The sequence below is a fragment of the Varanus komodoensis genome, unplaced genomic scaffold (genome assembly GCF_004798865.1).
Source record: "Varanus komodoensis strain SLA01 unplaced genomic scaffold, ASM479886v1 scaffold132, whole genome shotgun sequence".
NCBI lineage: Eukaryota > Metazoa > Chordata > Lepidosauria > Squamata > Varanidae > Varanus > Varanus komodoensis.
This window is the reverse complement of record NW_025335381.1, coordinates 354,729-371,094: the sequence shown is the minus strand read 5'-3', so window position 1 is coordinate 371,094 and position 16,366 is coordinate 354,729. Positions and strand designations below refer to the sequence as shown.

General features: G+C 61.6%; 3 protein-coding genes and 1 long non-coding RNA gene across 6 annotated transcripts; 2 read left to right on the top strand and 2 right to left on the bottom strand.

Moving 5' to 3' along the window:
* Positions 1 to 274: 274 nt before the first annotated feature.
* ISG20L2 (interferon stimulated exonuclease gene 20 like 2) lies at positions 275 to 6,301 on the bottom strand. The gene is made up of 4 exons (XM_044422655.1): positions 6,212 to 6,301; positions 4,015 to 4,845; positions 3,029 to 3,229; positions 275 to 2,737 (listed from the first exon to the last, which is right to left on the bottom strand). The coding sequence occupies exons 2-4, from the start codon at positions 4,747 to 4,749 to the stop codon at positions 2,624 to 2,626; spliced, it is 1,050 nt and encodes a 349-aa protein (XP_044278590.1). The 5' UTR covers positions 4,750 to 4,845; positions 6,212 to 6,301; the 3' UTR covers positions 275 to 2,623.
* Positions 6,302 to 6,669: 368 nt separating this feature from the next.
* On the top strand, positions 6,670 to 11,898 carry METTL25B (methyltransferase like 25B). 3 transcript variants are annotated; one of them, XM_044422647.1, is made up of 8 exons: positions 6,670 to 6,781; positions 7,153 to 7,274; positions 7,626 to 7,839; positions 8,342 to 8,404; positions 8,624 to 8,767; positions 9,231 to 10,009; positions 10,374 to 10,558; positions 11,211 to 11,898. In XM_044422647.1, exons 1-8 carry the CDS (start codon positions 6,686 to 6,688, stop codon positions 11,225 to 11,227), a joined length of 1,620 nt encoding a protein of 539 aa, XP_044278582.1. In that variant the 5' UTR covers positions 6,670 to 6,685; the 3' UTR covers positions 11,228 to 11,898. The 3 variants fall into 3 exon arrangements, with proteins under 3 accessions (XP_044278582.1, XP_044278580.1, XP_044278583.1); XM_044422645.1 differs by having other exon boundaries at positions 11,162 to 11,898; XM_044422648.1 differs by lacking the exon at positions 8,624 to 8,767 and having other exon boundaries at positions 11,162 to 11,898.
* MRPL24 (mitochondrial ribosomal protein L24) lies at positions 11,584 to 14,341 on the bottom strand. Its single transcript, XM_044422649.1, has 5 exons — positions 14,053 to 14,341; positions 13,256 to 13,354; positions 12,618 to 12,721; positions 12,091 to 12,221; positions 11,584 to 11,827 (listed from the first exon to the last, which is right to left on the bottom strand). Exons 1-5 carry the CDS (start codon positions 14,233 to 14,235, stop codon positions 11,691 to 11,693), a joined length of 654 nt encoding a protein of 217 aa, XP_044278584.1. The 5' UTR covers positions 14,236 to 14,341; the 3' UTR covers positions 11,584 to 11,690.
* Positions 14,342 to 14,471: 130 nt separating this feature from the next.
* On the top strand, positions 14,472 to 15,328 carry LOC123019629. The gene is made up of 2 exons (XR_006413943.1): positions 14,472 to 14,686; positions 15,120 to 15,328. It is a non-coding gene; the product is annotated as an uncharacterized LOC123019629 (long non-coding RNA).
* Positions 15,329 to 16,366: the final 1,038 nt, after the last annotated feature.

The following is a 16,366-nucleotide window of genomic DNA, read 5'->3' as shown; positions in this document are numbered from 1 at the left end:
CCCAGGCCGGGGCCATGCGCTCCCCTGGCCGCCCAGGCGAGGCAGGCCCACACCGTCAGCTGCTGGGGAGACGCTCCAGGAGCGAGTGCAGCGCGGTGGCCCTGGCGCAGGAGCACGGCCCGAGAGCGGCCACCAGCCTGTGCGCGCGCAGTGTGAGCTTCGGAGCAGCTGCTCGTGGGGGAAACAGCAGCTCTTCCAGGCCGCCAGGCAGCCCCGCGTCCAGGCCGCTGTCTTGCCCTTCAAGGGAAGCAGAAGAAAATCTGTCCAAGGCAGCTGGTAAGTAAATTTTTGTTTTAAAAAAGAACAATTCCCAGGCAGACAAAAGACAAAACCATCCATAATTACTGTTATTATAACATACAAGGTATAATGAAAAAGTTTCAGGGGGACCCTCCGGACCCTTTGGAGCTGTATAAGAAATAATTTTCCCGTGTGGTTCTTCCAAAACGCACATTCGAGACCTTGTTTTCAATATTTCACAAGCAACAGAGTTGAAATCATAGAGAATTAATAACAAAGTTAATAACTGCTGCAAGATTAATCATAGCAAAAAAAAGGAAGGTAAAATTAACTTGGGATATTAAAGTGAGAAAAGGGGATATAGAGAAAAGTAAGTTTAATGAGATTTAAGATGCATTTACTGAGAATGTGCTCAAAAGTGAAGGGGCTTCAACTGTCGAGATTCAATGCAGTTTTGGAAGGGGGAAAGGTCCCGAAAGAACCTTTGAATGAGTTCTTCTAATGTATCCTACTGTCCAGGTTGTGGGGAGGCACTGTATGTTTAAATTTAAGTATATGTTTAATTTTATATGTTTTTATTTTAGTCGAATGATTTTTTCTTTACTTGTATTAGATTGAAAAATAAATTCAAAATTTTTTCAAAAGAATTTGTAGTAAAGTTTGAGGATTTTGCAAGGAACCCAAGTCTGTCTGGGCTCACATTCACGATCTCTCTGCTTTTACCAGTAAACACCACTAAGAATTCTAAAACTGGAATCAAAAACAAAGAAGATGATGGCCTGGATACTGCTGCCTGGAGCATCATGGCTGAGGCCTGGACTGATCCCAGGCTCTGTGCGGGTCAGCAAGGGACGGGGGAGCCAGGAAGGGAAGGGGGCATAAGCACGGCCCAGGAAACACTCTCTTGCAGAACATTGGAAGGCGCAGGATTAACGGTTGCTTCTTCTTATCCATGTTACCCTTGACACCCCAGGGGCCTTTGTACCCAACCAGAACTTCCTTCTTGCTTCCTGATCTACAGAGGGGAATGGCCCCTTTCCCAGCCCCTGGCCTCATGTGCCAGCCGACTGGTTCTCCTTCAGGTACAGCGCCTCCACTGCCAACACGAGCGAGGTTCAACTTCTGACCTGGATTAGAAACCCAAGGACCCTGAGTGATGGGAGTCGGGGGACAGAAAAATTCCCCAGTGACGGTTTGCAGAGTACAGGTGGAGTCTGGCTGACCAGCCCTTGGAAGCAGCACGGGTGGTGGGGAATCCCCGGGGAAATAAAGGCAGTTTCGGGGCCACCGGCTGAAGCAGAAGATCCGTGCAATTACAAACTGCTGATTTTTTAAATGGGGGCAACTGAGTGTACCCCAAATGTTTAGTTAATTTGCCTAAATTAGTCTAACTTGTACAACTGGAGGGAGGCGGTGGCCAGAGGTTTGTTTGTTTGTTTGTTTGTTTGTTTGTTTTTAAGAAACGAGAACAGGCCTGAGAGCCATTGCAGAAAAGGGGAGGAAGAGCCAGAGCCGGGCAGCTTCATGCCTGCAGAAGGGTCCCTGCCCTTCCCAGGCTGTCCCAGTGGCCGGATCACCAGAGCCTCACCTGCCCAAAGCCGCCTGCCCCGCGCTTGGCTCCTGGTCCAGCAGGCACTGCGCTGCTACCTCCAGGGCCGAGGGAGGCTGGGGGACCTGCCAGTTCCTCCCGGGGCTTGGAGAACCGCCCCCGCCGCTTTTTTGCTCAAGATGCCGGAAGGCGCTGGGGCAGAAGGGAAGGCCTAGACGCTCTCATGGAGGAGAAGGCTGCCACTGGCCTCGAGCTCCGGCGACTACACACCTCCTCTAGGGTCAGATGCCAGTGCCTGCAGACCCCCAGATCCTCTCCACCCCAGACCGCATGGCTCCGCCGTGCAGTTCGTGGGCAGGGCAGGACACCCGCCCCACACCCCTGCAGGTGGGGAGGTGGGGAGTCGCTGCAGGTGGGGAGCTGCCCATCCACACGCCCGCCAGGCTTCGCCACACGCGCGGCACGGAGGACGACCGCCCCGGCTAGAGAGGTCCAGCGGCTGCCCCGGTCACAGCTCACCAAGCGCCTCCCCTCCAAGCAGACACCACCACCACCCGCGCCCCTTAAGCGGGGAGGGGGAGACGCCTGGGCTGAGAGGCCGCCCCAGGAACACACCAACACCGGCCTCCATTAGTGACGCTGTAATGGTGCCCCCACAGCAGCCCGCAATGCCGCTGCGCCCTCCTGCGCCCCCGCTTGCCTGCCTCTCCCCGCCGCCCCGCCCCAACCCAACGTGCCCTTTGCCCAAACCGCCGCGGGGCGCCCGGGGTCCTCGCTCCAGCTCGCAAGGCCGGCTCGCTGCTTGGCCAGAGCCCATCCGGGGGCCCGGGACAGTCAGTCCTGCGCAGGCGAGGCGGCCAGGTGCCTCTCCCACTCGGCTTCGATGACCTTGTACAGCTCCATGGTGGCTCGGGCGTCTTCCACGGAGGAGTGGCCGTTCGGGCCGACCTGCGGGGAAGCAAGAGACAGGCTGAGGCAGGACCCACAGGCCGTGCCCCACTCCAGGGGGCCCTGTGCCCAAGGGGGGGCTGAGAATACGACCGGCAGGGTGCATGGCCCCCTCGCAGCTCTGTGGTGCAGGCAGCCTCCTTGTCCCCAGAGTCACCCGGGGCAGCGTGTGCAGGCTCGGGCCGGTGGACAAAACGGCCCCCCCGGTCTGTTCCACAGGGCAGAGGCAAGCCGGGGCTCCAAGGACAGACCTCCGGAGAAGACGCCTCCAGGCCCGCGTCTGCCCGTTACCTGGATGTCTCTGTGGAGGAGCTGCTTGGTGAGGCGCTTGAGAGAGGCCGACTCATTTTCAGGAAATCCGGCCTTGCGATTGAGCAGAGGGATTTTGGAAGTGTCCCTGGTCAAGGATTTGGGGTGGAAGTACTTGAGAGCCTTGAAATCATTGTGAATGGCGTGTCCAACAACTATCTTCCCAGAGAGGAGCTTGAGAATCTGAAAGGCGAGCGGAGCAGAGAGTGAGGTAGAGACCCTGAGTCAAGACCAGAAAGCCGGAGAGAATGTAAGCAGGCCTGGGAGAGGAAGAAGCCCATTCGCACCCTGGGGGCCGGACAAGCACGGCATGCTGATTCATTGCTCCCACCCCATCATCCCCACAGGGACTCCCACAGGACGCTGCTTGGGAAGGCCACAGGTGACCTCTGGTCCCCGAGATGCACCGACTGCACAGCGCCGGTTCTCGCTCAGAGGAAGCACCCCTCGCCCTGGCAGCCTCTGCCTCTCTGCTCCCCTCTGCTTGCCACGCCTGCAGCAGCGGCCCACCGCCCAAGGAGCCATGGTGATGCCAAGAGGGAGGAAGGCAGGGCTGCGGCCTCTGCCGCTGGCCCACCTGCAGGCATTGGAGCTCCCACGCGCAGCGCATTGTGGAGGAAGCCCGCCAAAGAGGCCAGCAGGGAAGCCGCTGTTCCGGCAGCCAACCCAGTACGTCCCTTTCACCTGCAGAGCAGGCATTTGGGGAATGAAGCTACCCGCAAGCCTTCCCGGATCTGCCAGATGCAGAAACATACCCGGCAAAGAAGCACTGCGGCACCCAAACACATCCCCGCGGCCTCCAGCAGGCCAATTTTGGGCAGCTGCATCAAAGGAACTGACTCTGAAGTGGGCCAATGCGCTGAGGTTGGGGGCTGCTGGAAGGACACCTGCCACCCCGAAAAGCCACGAGCCCCCAAAGCAGCCAGGATCTGCAGGGCTTTTGCAGCAGGCCAGGGGAGCCCCCTCACCTCCTTCTGAGCCGCCTTGAAGGGGAGCGCATTCTTCATGTGATGGCTCTTGATGCCGCTCCACCGGGTCCGGTAGTTGGTGATGGGGCTGAGGGGCCGGATGTACTTGTCGTAAATCACGTCCCCATGGTAGCCGACCACGCTGCAGCGGGCAAGGTCGCTGTTGCGCCCTCCGGGCCCCGTGCCCACCATCTCGCAGTCGATGGCCACCATCTTGCTGGGCTTCCCTGCTGCCGGGGCCGTGGGAAGGGCACTCTCGCACTCGCTCAGCAGGCTGGCTCTGGGATCAGGCCTCCGCACACCGCCACAGTTTGCCTGGGCCCCGCTGTGCTCTGCCGAGCCGCTCCCGCTTCTACCTGACGCGGACGAGGGGATCCCGGCAGGGGGCGGGGCCTGGGGGCGGGAGCCTCTGATGTTGCCATGGCCGAAGTTCTCCTTGGGAAGCGCTTTAGGTCGCTGGGCCGAGCCGTCCCGCGGCAGAGGCCGGCCGCTGGGCCGTACGTGCTTGTCCACTTTCTGCCTTTTCCGGTCCTCCTCTGTCCCCGGGCGCCCACAAGAGGCATCCCGCTTTGGCAAGGGGAGCTGTCCCGGCGACTGCTTTTGCCTCAAGAAGCCTTTCCTCTCCAGGAAGTGGCGGCGCCTCACAAAGCGCTCATGCTTTTTCTTGCCCTCCGGCACCTTTTTTGCACAGGGGCGAACGATGGTTGTCTCTATGTTGATCATGAGATCCGACATGGTGCCCAACGAACGCGGTTACCATGGGGGAAGTACAGCGAGCGAGTGACTTTTGAAGGAGACCAGGTCAAGCGGCACAGCGATGGACATGTTAAACTAGAGAAATAACAGACAGAAGGGTCAGACTCCATCAATCCTGGGAAAAACCTCACTTCTCCACGCAAACACCAGGCCCCAAGCCTAAGTGTTCCAGGAAGTTCCTTCTTGTGCAGACTTGTTACTGAAGCTGAGGTTTTTGGAACCTGAACTACCCGAAGTGAAAGGGCCACCATTCCGCAGGAGAGCATCTGCTTTGCACGTCTAAGGTACCAGCCTCCGTTCCTGAAACCCACGAGGCAGGCTGGGGACAGCACCGAAGCCGAGAGCTGCTCTACCCTCCGTGTCAACAGGACAAAGCGGGATTCACCAAGTGTCTGACTGAGGGTAACGCACTGCTTCTGCTTCCTGCATCAACAAACCACAGCGGTTTGGCACCTTCCTAGGCAAGACTCGTCCGCCCACAGCTGCAGCCAGCAGTCAGCCATGTAAGGCAAAATGCCCACCCACTCTAGAGGAAGAAAGGGAGGTGTCCAGCTCACTTTCAATGGGCTAAATGGAGGGAGGGCCAATAGTCCCACAGAAAGGCAACCCCGGCAAGTTGCATTCCAGGTGACACGGGGTTGAAATGGGCAACTCCAGATGCCTTGGATATGCTGCCCGTAGCAGCCCGTGGCAGCTGCTCCCCAGGTTTCCTCAGCTCAGAAACAGGTGCTGTCTGCTGCATGGGCAGGAGTGATCCAGTATTTCATCCTCTCTCACTTCTCACACACTTCATTCCACACACTGACCCTGGACACCTGCCCCCACCCCATGCAACTTCATGACACATGCAGCACTCATGCATGCCATCATAGTGCAACCCCAGCAACCAGAGGGGGACAGCCCTCAACTGACACCCTGGAGTGCAATGTAGCAAAAACTCAGAAAGACGGACAAGAAACGGAGGGCAAGGGCTGAACAGACAGATCAGTACTAATCGAACAGGTTTCAGACTTTTTATTCATACAGGACATTCAACGGACACAGCGGCAGGCTGCAGGCTGCCCGCAGGGGCTGCCTGCGTGACCCACCCCCGCTGATCCACCGACCCCTGCTCTGAGGCTGCGGGCCACGCAAGGCTTGCTCACCAGCCCCTTCCCTGGATCCGCAGTCCCGCGAAAGAAGCCGCGGGCGCACGGACAGCCCCCACCCCTCCCGCACGCCCCGGGACTTCCCGCGGGCCAGGGCCGAGGGGGCGCGCCGCCCGGGACCCCCACGCCCGGGAGGCGCGTTTGCATGAGGATCGTCGCACTACAAGGCCCCTCATCCCCAGCCCCCTGTAGATCAAGCCCATCGCGAAGGCGACACGTGGCCCGGAGCCGGGGCGATCGGGGCAGGCAGGGCAACCCTGCGGGGCGGGACACACGGACAGGCTCCCACCTACCAAGGCGCCCCGATCCTCCCGCGCGCGCCTCACCGCCGCCCCGCCGCTCCGCGGGCGGCCGCACACAAAGAGCGGCAGGAAGGAGCGCCGCCATGCCGGAAGCGGAACCACCCGAGCCCCTCCCTCCGCTCACAGACGGTGGCGCCCTAGAGCGGCGCCTCGTTGGAAACTTCCGGAAAGGGACCGACCTGGCCGCCAGAGTGCGCACGCGCCCCGCCGGGGGTGCACGGCGAACACGCACGCGCGGCTGTGCGAGGACGCGCGTGATTCGTCCCCTTCCCTCGCGGCGGCGGAGCCCATTCGCCGAGCGCTGGCCCGGCCCCGCCGCCGCCGCGGTTGCTATGGCGACGGGGCCCGCCCGCGCCGCTCGCCTTCCGGAGGGGCAAGCGGCCCCGGGGCCCCGACGGCGCCGGGCAGCGGCGCCCGGGAGCGGACTCGCCGCGGCCTCGGCCCGGCCGGGCTGCCCCCGCTGCCATGGGCGGCGCTTCTCTGGAGGCGCGGAAGCTCCTCGCCGCGAACCTGACCCGCGTCCTCTCCCTGTACAGCTTCCTCACGGACGCCTACATCATAGTAGGCCTCGGCCCGGGTGGGGGGAGCGCGTGCGGGGCGGCCCCCAAGGGGAGCGGAGGGGCCGCGCAGGAGCGCTGGGCTGACGGCTCTGCGCTGCCCCGGGGCCGGGATCGCATGCCCGTGCGCGGACCCTAGGGGCTGCCGCGCTCCGGCCCCCTTCGTGGACCCCCGTGGCAGCCGGCTGGCCGCCGTGGGGGCAGGCCGCCGCTCCGTGGGCCTTGGGCCCGATCCTGCGCGGGGGGGCGTGATTCTGTTCTTGAGAGCGCCGGGCCCGTGATCCCCGGCTGTGCCGCGTCGCTTTGCGCGGAGTGATGCCTCGGCTGGGGTCTTCCCGTCGCCGCTAATTCCATTGCCACTCTTGCCTCTGGCAGGAGTTTTTCACAGACAACCTGTGGGGCAGCCTTCCTCCTTCCTGGCAAGCAGCCTTGGCTGACCTCTCGTCCCCACAGCTTGCTGCCCTTTTGCTGGAACACAGCGGCTCTGCAGAAGCCAGGTAGGGGTTCTTGCCTCTTGCAGCTGGGCCTGTGCCAGGCAACCCGTAGCAAGGGTTGAGCTCCCACACTGCCATTGCCTGTATGTTGCAAGGAGTTGCGGAGTCCAGCCTGCCTGCCTCCCCTGCAGCTGCCTCTCAGGCCCCTGGAATGGCCACACGCAGCTGCTGGAGCTGGGCGGTTTAGCCCTGCGTGCCCAACCCAGAGCCCTGCTGGCTGCAGCGGAAAGCAGGCAATGCCCAAGCCCTGGGCCTGTTCCACACGGTTGTTCCTGCAACAGCCCTGAGCTAACCACACAGCTTGCCTCACAGCATCTGAATCACCTGCAGCTTCACCCTGCCTGTCCTGTTCAGTTACAGCTCCGTGTGGCCTCTCTCCCTTCTGGCCTTCAAAGCCACTGCCCACTCCCTGGCCTTCCCCAGAAGACCCAGTGGCCATGCACAGCCTTCGGGGGGCAGGAGGCCTGAGGAATTCCAGGAGAATCCGTGCCAGAGCTGCAAACTTCATCCCGTCTTCCGGAAGCACGTGAAACCCAAGAAGCAGCATGAAATCCAAAAGCTCGGGCAGGTGTGGCTCCCCGTCGGGTTGGGGAAGCAGGCTGCGGGGGTGAGGCAAGTGAGCAGATGAGCCAAAGGTTACGGAGGGAAGGCAGAAGCAATCCCCGTCCTACTGTAGGAGTCACTCCCCAGCTTTGCTGAGAATTGGAGAGACATGGTGGAGGTGTGCAAAACTGCTTGGTTTGGAGCAAGTGGAGAAGAAAACCTTTTGTTAGAATGGTAGGGCCTGGCGGATGCTTGGTGGATGAGAAGGCTGTTGATAGCCAGGCTCTTGGTACCCTGGATGGCTCTTTGCCGCCTCCAGGCCAAGGTGGCACTCTCCAGTCACCGGGAAGTGTGGGTGGGGGACCACTGTTGCCCGTCTGCCTGCCTGTGGGCCTTCCATTGGGATGTCTGGCTGGCTGTGGTACTCTTAGCTGCTGCTGATCCTCTCCTGGGAGAGGCAGCCGAGGGATGTGGCTGGGCCTTCCCGGCCCTCCAGGCTGCTGAGCTGGGTGTCTCATTTTCCGCAGGTGGTGAAGCAGCTCAGTGACATCACTGGGTGCCGCTGCATCGTCGATGTGGGCTCTGGCCAGGTGAGTCTGCCGGGGCCCCAAAGGGTGACCCGTGGCGCCTCGTGGCTGTGCTTGTAACGGCGACTGCAAGGCGTGACGTGGACCCTCTTTGAAGGGAGCATGTCGGGCTGATGTCGTGGCGGGTGACGTGCTCCACGGGAAAGCCCCGCAGCTGGCTGCCTCCCGGCGAAGCTGGCAGGCCAGGGGCACCCTGAGCATCTGGCTGTGTCCCCGGCACAGGGCCACTTGTCTCGCTACCTGGCCTTTGGTCTCCATCTCTCCGTCACTGCCATTGAGGGAGATCCCCGGCTGGTCAGGGAGGCCACCAGGTTCGATCGTGAGCTGATTGAGACCTTGAAGAAGAAGCAGGCCGAGCAGCCTCAGGTGCGATGAGGTAACGCCTCTGGAGATGGGGCGTGTTGGAGAGCAGGCCTGGCTGGCCGTCAGGAGGGGGAGCGCAGGAAGCTCAGTGGGTGAAGCCAACCTGGAACTCATTGCTGCGGGGGGGGGGCGGGGGGACAGTTTTGTGCTTGTGGTCTCCAGGCCAGCATTACACCTGGACGTGTGTTGTGGACACAACGGGCTAGTAAGATCAGGGCCCTCCAGTGAAGAATCTGAACTGCAGTTTCTTCTGGACTCCTGGCAGCCCGTCCAGGGCAGTCTGAGGAGCGAGGTGGGGTGGGAGGGGAGCGAGTTGCCCAGCGTCCCCAAAGCGGGGCCTCCACTGCGAATGCAGGGCAGAGCGAGCTCGAGGGCCTGGCTGGTTCCGCCCTGCTTCAGCCTCATCAGTTCCTCGGTATTTTGTGCTTCAAGCCACCCTTGATCTGTCTGCTCTGCCTCCCTATAGACCTCAGACAGCTTCTTGCTCCAGGGGCCGAACCATGTGACGGGCTGGGTCAACCCACTGGCCCCATGGCAGGAGTTCCTGAGCTTGCTACACTGTTGTGGGGAGGAAGGGGTTGGCCCCACATTGGGCAGCGGAGCGCACGAATCCTCTGGAGCAGCCGTAGCTCTCCATTCCCACTCCAAGATTCCCGACGGTGGTGAAGAGAAGGGCTGCCAACCCGCCATTTCTCCTGAGGGAGACAGAGCAGCTGCTGGAGGAGAGATCCCAGCCTCCCCTGGGCACAGGCTCTTGGCAGGGGGCAGCAGAGACTCCCCTGCCCCCCCACGCGCTCCTGCTGGGGGGCAGCAGCTGCTGCTCACGGGACTGCATGCCTGTGGGGACCTGAGCGTGGCCCTCCTCCGGCAGTTTGTGCGCTGCCCACGTGTGGTGGGGATCACCTCTGTGGCTTGTTGCTACATGAAGCTGACCACAAAGGAGGCCCCCAGGCCACCGGGCCTGGGCCCCTGCCTGCCGCTCCCCATGCCTGGCCCTCCGGAGTACGGCTACCCATTGAGCGCCTGGGTGGCCGGCTTGCCTGGCCACCAACTCTCCTACAAGGCCCGCGAAGGGGCCTGCCACGCCCTCGAGGACTATGTCCTGCGGCTTCGGCTCGACAGCCCAACGCTGAGGGGACACGGCTTCCGGGCCGTGCTGGAGACAGTGATACGTGCAGCGGAGCCGGCCAAGAAGCGCCTGGGGGTGCAGACCATCGCCAAGGCCCACACCCTGAGCTTCGAAGAGTGAGTGGGGGGGTGCGTGTGGCTGCCGCCTCCGTGGTAGGCAGCTCCTGGGGGCAAGGACGTGGGAGGAGGCTGCAGCCAGAGGCATCCGCACAGCTGGGCTGCCCACCCAAACACCCTGGGGGGAGCCGTAGCCTCACCCACCAGGAAGGGCCCACCCTGGGGATCATTGGCGGGGCCCCAGTCCACATCCTCTGGGGCCCAGAGGCATCCTGGAACTGGGCCAAGAAGCCCACGAAGCCCTTGCTGGGAGCTGCGCTTCCCTCCTCAGCTCTGACCCGGCGCAGCTGGCATGTCGGGCCTGGCGTCACCGCCCCTCGGGCCTCCACCCCCTCAGGATGGCTTCCCTGCCTTCCCACGCTAGGTATGCCCGCCTGGGGCTGGCACGTCTCGGAATGAGCCCGGACGTGCCCTTGGACACGGCTCCGCTGGAGGCCATGCTGGCCCAGCAGCAGAGGGTGGTGGCCTTCTTCAGCCTGGCCCTCCTCCTCGCGCCCCTGGTGGAGACCCTCATCCTGGTCGACCGCATGATCTACCTGCAGGAGCAAGGTAGGGAGCCCTGGACCAGAAGTCCTCGACGAGAGGGCAGGACCTGGCCCACAGCTGCTGGGGCGAGTCACCCGATCTCCCTTGGGACGTCACGCCAGGTGCTGCGCACCTCTGCCCGTGCGCCCGGACCACCAGGTGTGGAGCCGCGCCTGAAGAAGAGCCGGCTAGGAGCGCGAGGCCTGGCTTGCCGAGGCCTGCTTTGGGTCTCCTCTGGCCACACGTCCACGGAGGCTGGCAGCAGCCGGTGCGGCCCTGGGGCGGTCTGCTGGCACGCGGTCCTGCCCGAGGGAGGCCCCGCTCCCGCTCCGGCGCCACCTCTGCACGCACCCAGCAGGCGGGGGATTCTGGGCAAGGCTCTCGCATGCATGTGCCAGCAGCCAGCCCCTGCCCGCATCCCAGGGTGGCCCGGCCACCTGTGCAAACGCTGGCATGTTCAGACTGACTGGGCCCACTCGCCTCAGGCAGGAGCTCCCGCTTCTCAGCGCTCCGTTTTGCGCCGGCGGATGCCCGGCACAAGCCACTCAGCGCAGAGCCTGGCGACAGGCTCTGAAGGGACAGAGCGCGCTCAGCACAGGCCCTCCAACTCCTCTGCTCCCCCAACAGGTTTCCGGTGCGAGCTGATCCCCCTCTTCGATCCTGCCTTCTCCCCCAGGAATTTGGTGCTGGTAGCAGCAAAGACAGAACTGAACGCCATGCTCCTGGGCACGCCGGCAAGCAGCAAAGGGGAGTAGCTGTCCTGGTCCCAAAGGGAAATGGAGAGGCCTGCCTGTGCTCCTCCGCAGCATTGGACCCCAGGGAGGGAGCTGCAGAACGGCAACACGGAGCAGGAAAGGGGCCGCGGACCTTACGACAGCAGTTCCTCTCACGGAGCCACGCTTTGAAATGTGAGGCCGGAGACAGGGCTGACATGCGGGACAAAGAGTGCGTGTGCAATTTGCTGGTATCTCCGTGAATGTGTACTCTCCCATGAACAAGCTCTACCCTGCAGCTTGGTAAGAGGCTGAGAGATGGAGCGGGGGAGATCCTCAGGGCAAAAAAGCTTTATTAATGCAGATTTCAAAGGGGGCTTAGGAGACCCCGGCCCTCGAAGGGGCAGAATGTCTTCCATTGACCAGGCTGCCTCACGCAACCATTAATACCAGTAAGATTTCCTGAAGCACCGTGTCTCAACGATCCCCATGAGCTGCATGATTTCTTCCTGGAACGTCTTCAAGGAGGGGACGTAGGTCTTCGCGAGGGCTTCCTCCACCGACGTGTCCTTCGGGCCGTCTGGGTCGGCATGGAGAGGGAGACAAATGGGAAGGAAAGCAGAGAGGATTTTAATAAATCAGAAAACATAACCTGCTTCTAACATGGTGTGGATTTGGAGAGCTGCTGTGCAGCCTATTTCCAAGGTTTGATTCCTCATGATGATAGAAAATAACTTTAAAAATGGCACAGCTGCACTGAAGCTGCCGCTCCTCCTCTGCCACCCAAGCTGCCCATGGCCCTGCGGAAACCACACACGCTCCCCCTGCTGAGCAGCCACTCACCTTTCCACTGCTCAGGAATGATGCCGTCTTCCCTCTGTTCCGGTGGCTTGGGGATGATCCTACCAGTCCTGAGAGAGACGCGCACTCGCTCGCCCTCTTCTGTGTAGCGCCACTCCACCTCTGTGGGCTGCCTAGGGTGACAGAGCACAGACCGGCAAAAATGGCCCAACCGCCTGATGCGGAGCTAGGAGGGAAAACTTCCGAAGGCTGCAGGATTCTGCTAGCTGGTTAAAAACAGATTTGTACCCACTCAGGAGTCCCTTGGCATTCCCATGTCCAGAGGCAGAAACTATTGAAAACAAGACTAGGAAGGCAAGGTGGACTAAGGCATAAGTGGGACCTGGTTTCAAATGCTTGCGCAGCCTGCTGCAGAGCGGGACGCGGAACAGCGCCCCGATGCTGCCATCTGCCCTGAGGCAGGTAGGCACCCTCCCCAGCCAGAAGGGGGCTCTTGCTTCCCCTGGGAACGATCGATCTGCGTGCAATTCTTGTTTCCACCCCGTGTGACCGCAGGGCTGCCTGCTTACCTGTCGGCAGGATCAATCAGGGCCACCTGCCGCACCAGCAGCGGGCCTTCGCTGGCCACGTACGTCCCACGGTAAGAGCTAGTTTTGCCCACGTAGCGATAATGCTGGGGGAGAACGAGCAGAGCTAAGATGAGCCACGCCAAGGATCTCCCGTGCCCGCGGGTGGCAGAGGGGCTCCGGCAGGAAGCACAGCCACTGCCTGCCAGGTAGGGAGGGCTGCAGCCCCGCCACCCCCAATATGGAGAAAGCTGTAGGGGTGTCTGCCTAGAACCTGCCCCTGAAAGACACCCTGAAAGCAGTTGCTCTGCTAGGCCAGCTCTGAGAGAAGCTGTCCCATGGGTTCTAAGCAGAAGGGGCTGAGTCAAGTCAGAAATGAAGTGGGAATGGGAGCCCAGGAATGGTACCCTGAACTGAGAGAACCTGAGCTGACTCTAGGTTAGGGCCCGAGGGGCTTTTGTCCGCAGTCCTGCAAGCCCCCTCATGCACTCGGGCACCTTCTCCCATCTCTGGCTGCCCTCCTGCAACTGGTCCAGCCAGCATGCAGGTCAGGAGCAGCAGGTGCAGGGCTGTCCTGGTCACACAGGGGACACATCCTGCACTCTGTGCAGGCTGCGCTGTGCCCACAGCCATGGCCTTACCAAGTTGAGCCCCTCCAGCACCACCCAGTTCCGTTCCCGGATGACCTGAATCACCAGCCCTTGTTTACCGACGTCTTTCTTCCCAGTGAGGATCTGGACCTGGAAGAAGATGTGTTGTGAGGAGAAAGGTCAGGGCCCTGGACCCTGGCTGCCTCTGACAGTGGGGGAAGGACATTGTTTTGGGGTTTTAAAGTATCTGCTAGCTTATTTTTGTGAGCTGAAGGCAGCAGACAGTAACCAATGCAGAACAGAACAAATTCAGAAGTCCCGGAGAGAGTTTCCATGTACAGCCTTCTCAGCGGTGGCATCTGTCCCCTCCCACATCTAAGCCCAGAGGCAAAAATGGACACGGGTATCCAACCCGCCTGGGAAATGCACGCACTCACACGGGCTTTCCTTGACTTATGCTAGCAGGTCCCCTCTCACTTCGTTATCATGGTACTGCAATTAGTTCGTGCAGCACCTTAATTTTATAGCTCTGATGCTTTTTAAGGTGGCCAGCACAGATGTGACTATATCCTAAGGCACGTGAAAGCAAACAGTCAGCCGGCTGACCCAAACACCCAGGGGAAGAGATGCCCCCTGGGCAGCAGCTCAGGAAGCCCGAGGGTGGAGGGGGCTCCTCCCGAGGCCGCAGCGCCCGGAAGGCGATCGGGCCCCCCCGCGTGGCCTCCGAGAAGCCTCCAAGGCAGCCCCCGGGAGAGTGCGAGGACGCAGCCAAGGATCGGGCTGCCAACCCCCGGGGCGGCTCCCATCCCGCGCCAGGGCCCTCCGGCCGATCCCGGCCAGAGACGCACCGTGTCGCCGCGGAACACCTTCCAGTCCTCGTCGCGGATGGGCTCCACGAACACCTTCTTGCGCTGCCTCCACGGCGGGTTCTGGAGCTTGTCGGCCACCGACCCGGGCCGGTTCATGCCGTAGCGGTAGCCCCGGTGCACTGCGGCCTTCTCCGCCGCGGCGAGCAGGAGGGACAGCCGCATGGCCCCTGCGAGGGACGGCCGGGCGAGCGCCGGGCCGCGGCGGACCAAGTCCGGGAGCGGCGAGCGCGTCGTGCCCGGTGCCCGCGACTCACAGCGCCGTCCGCGCCGGCGAGACTGGAAGCGCCAGGCGCGCGCCGCGGGGCGCGCCGGGAGCTGCAGTCCGGCCGCGGGGCGCGCCGGGAGCTGCAGTCCGGCCGCGGGGCAGCGAGAGTCGTGGCGTGCGGCGCCTCCCCGCGGCCCGGCTGTTCCGAGCCCCCGGGGGCCGCGTGTGGCCTGCTCCGCTCCTGGCGGAGGCCGAGCCCCCTCGGGCCCTCCCCGCCGCCGCGCCGTGCCGTGCCGTGCCGTGCCCGCCCGCTGCCTGGCTCCTCGAGGGTCGGCCCCGGGGGGACTTTCTCTTGGACCTCGCAATGCGCAGTGCGAAGGAGCCTCTGAGACAGGCAAGCCGTGCCCGGTAAGTGACGAGCGCAGGGGAGGCCGTCTCATTCTTCAGCCCCAGAGGTAGCCCCAGAGAGCCAGCAAGCCGGTGCTGCTCCCCTAGTTCGACCCAATCCGCAGGGAGGCATCGCTGCAGCATTGCGCTCTGCTGGCTTCTGGGCCTCAGCCCAGCCTCCTGTTTGCAGTTGGCCTACATTGCAAGGTTGTTGTGAACCCGTTTCCCAGCTTCACCCCACCTACGTTATTCTGGGTGGGCAACACTTCAGGGCCTCTGTAAGGTGGTCTCTCCCAATTAGGATGGCCGGGTGGTCTTCTTTACTTCGTTTAGTGGGCTCTCTGTGATAAATGACCTTTGCTGTGCTCACACAATTTATCCTTTTTCTGCATGGCGTGTCTTTGCAACTGAGCTGATTGGACTTTCTGACTGCTTCCATTTTGTTCCATTGCAGATTCCTGGATGCCTCCCAGAGAATGCACTTTATGAGGCCGTGTTTTATTTATAGCTAACCAACAAACACCCCCCCCCCCCCCCCCGTATGACCTCCAACAGCTGTTTCCAAAAAGTACTGCCACAGAACTTTTGGTTTTCAAGAAAGAAATGCTGAGGTAAAGGGAAGGCCAGGAAATGAGGTCAATTAAAAAAAGAGCTGAAACCTTGCATGTTGTTGGTCTGGTGTATTGGTATCATGCCTCACTTCTTTTCTCCACCCAGCCGCTCACCCTTTGAGCTTGCTACTCAGCTTTGGTCTTCAGCCTCTCCCCTAGGTCATCTCTGTCAGGCAGCGAGACAGAGGGCCTTGAGCCTGCCCCCGCTCTCCTTCCGATGCCTTGGACTCCTCCACTGGGTCCAGCTCATGAGGAGGGACTCAGGTGGCCAGCTCTGCCTTCGCTCACCAGAGCCTGCTCCTGCCAGTTTGTGACTTTTAAAACAGCTACACAGCAAAAAGTCACTATTTAGATGGGCAGACAGCCTAGCCTGTTGCTTATTGAGCATCACTAGTATGTCTCCTGGCTAAATGGGTGGGGGCCAGGGATATCTCAAGGGGTCCTCACCCCCTTCCCTGTGACCTATTCCAGACTTTAACCTGCTTTATGATTTGAGATGTTTGATGGGCAACTGCTCCCAACCACCTCAGAGACCCAGCAAAGCGATTCGCCCCCAGCAGAGGCTGAGGCCAGTGCCGCTGCGTGTAGCTCACACAGAGGCAGCTCAAGCTGGATGCCTCTGCAAGGGGCAAGCGGTAACGCAAACTGCCCTTCCGTGCGATGGAGACGTGCCACATCAGGCATCATCGCCGCCAGCCAGTTTAGCCATTTATTTTATTTAAGGCTCTTATGCCCACTCTTCACTGTGTCTCAGGGCGGTGATACAATAAAGCGAACGGATCAGGTACAGCACAGAGGAGGCGGACTGGCGTTATGTCCTCTCCGTGCGCTGCCCCCGCGCCCGGCCTGCGGTGGCGAGGGAGACCGCGGCCAGCGGCAGGGCGGCGCTCGGCGCTGCAGCCACACTGCGGGGATGGCCGTGCGGACCACAGATCACCGCCCCTTCTTTCCGGGGACCCAATTCTTCAGTGAAGCAGGGGAAGTGTGTGCAGCACGGAGCGCTTTCTCGGCCCCTTCCGGTCTTTCATGCCCTCGTCCGGAAGCGGCGCTACGGTGACGCTCTAGCCAGGGCTCGACCTGCACCGCCGCT